This window comes from Octodon degus, unplaced genomic scaffold (assembly GCF_000260255.1).
Source record: "Octodon degus isolate 3935 unplaced genomic scaffold, OctDeg1.0 scaffold00244, whole genome shotgun sequence".
In the NCBI taxonomy this organism is placed as follows: domain Eukaryota; kingdom Metazoa; phylum Chordata; class Mammalia; order Rodentia; family Octodontidae; genus Octodon; species Octodon degus.
The window spans coordinates 991,684-993,369 of NW_004524820.1; the positions used below are offsets into that span (position 1 = coordinate 991,684).

General features: G+C 49.3%; 1 protein-coding gene across 1 annotated transcript in view; it reads right to left on the reverse strand.

Annotated features, from left to right (window-relative positions):
• Window positions 1-1,492: 1,492 nt before the first annotated feature.
• Tstd3 (thiosulfate sulfurtransferase (rhodanese)-like domain containing 3) overlaps window positions 1,493-1,686 on the reverse strand; it is a 15,017-nt gene continuing 14,823 nt past the window's right edge. Inside the window, exon 4 of the mRNA XM_023706165.1 lies at window positions 1,493-1,643. Coding sequence (XP_023561933.1) covers window positions 1,493-1,643 — 151 coding nt within the window. The remainder of the gene's footprint in view (window positions 1,644-1,686) is intronic.

Below are 1,686 nucleotides of genomic sequence, written 5' to 3' on the forward strand. Positions count from 1 at the left end.
GCATGATTTCTTAATTAGAAGGACTTTGCAGGGTGGCCTACACAGGAATGAAGCCCAGCTTCTCCTGTCTGCTGCTCTTAGGCAATACAGAGCATGGGACCCAGAAAGGGCAAAGGTACAGCTTATCCTGAAGATGCATTTTATTACTCATCACCACCAGATATTCATAAATAAATTGGAAGCTGGCCCTCAGACTCCACAGTTTTTAATAATAGAAGTGAAAGTGCTCAATAATAGCCTATCTCTGAGCTGCAGGTGTTAGCCTTCACTACAAGAAACTGTTGGTCTGGACCAGACCCCCAGCCCATGGCTAAAAGCATTTCTAAGGCCTTCCTGCCCAAGCGTATCCCTCCACAGCCTTGGCTTCAAATGCCACCCGAACAGTCCCTGGGCCCAGGGAATGCCCACAGCTAGGACTCCCCATAAGCTACACCCTCCCTGTGTGGAAGCTGGACTGCTTAATGCTGGCAGCCTTCCCTGCTGGCCCTGGATAGTGATTCCAGGACATCCCTGCAACCAGCTCCTTCCCAAACCTTGGCCTGCCCACTGAGGACTTGACCAGGCCCCAAACCTGCAGAAGCTCCCTGGAGCATTTCACAGGTCAAGCTTGGTGAATGGAGTGTAAGTTCATCCCATTCCTAGTTGGTGCAGGCACTTCCACTCCTTTGCCCTTCTGAGGACCACCCTCCTTTGCTCCAGTTACTGTTGTAGGTATTGAGGCAAAGTCTCCAGACCCATAAAAACTCCCCCATTCTGGTCCCAGTTGGATCAACACTGCCCACTCTCATTTTTAGTCACCTCTACCTGTCCTGCTTCCCTTTTAAGGCAAGACATCTTAACATGCTAGGCCTATTACCCCTCCCCTCCCCTTAGCTACAACCTTTGGCCCAGTTAACAACACTCTTCCTTCTATTATGCCCCAAGGTTGCGCTTCCTGGCTTCATTCAGCTGTTCCCAATTATCCTTACAAAATTTTATTAGTAACCCTGCTGATCAGCTCTACTCCTACCCTGGCTAAAGATTGCCGGCTCTGAATTTCTATGTCTACAGCAACCTGTAGGGCCATTTCAGTCCCTCCCTGACTCTAGGTCTCTACCAACCTCACATGGCTCCCTCAATATGAAAAGAAAAGTGCACTCCATCCCCTCAGCAGAATGTTGGTAGCCACTTTCCTTATCAATAGCAAAACAAAATAAACCCAAGTAGGACATGCAGCCTGACTCCTCCAGTCCAATTCCCTAACGCTTGTGTGTACAAGAGCTCAGCTAAGCACACACATGGTCCCATAAGCACTGATACTCCTGACTTTCCAAGCCCCTGTCTGCATTCAGCATACTCTGTACATCACTAGGGCACCTACTTCCCCATCAGTCTAACCCTACGCTACTGTTACTGGCCTCATAAATCTTGCCAGCTACCAGGTTCCTCAGAATGCCTCACTCACTCGTTTGCCTGCTTCTCCAGTCCCTCCAGAGACTGCGTTGTGAGTATATCACGGCTCAGTAGTAAGTTTTGCAACGAACGTTGTGTCCCATGCATGCCATTCTCTGGAATCCCTGTCATCACTCTCCCACTCATCAGCCCGCTCCTCTTCCCTGCCTTTGATTGTTCCCACAGTGGCTCTTAGTAGATACCAAGAGATCCTACAATGGGAGGAACAGAGCAACAGCAGCCATTCAAATCTTG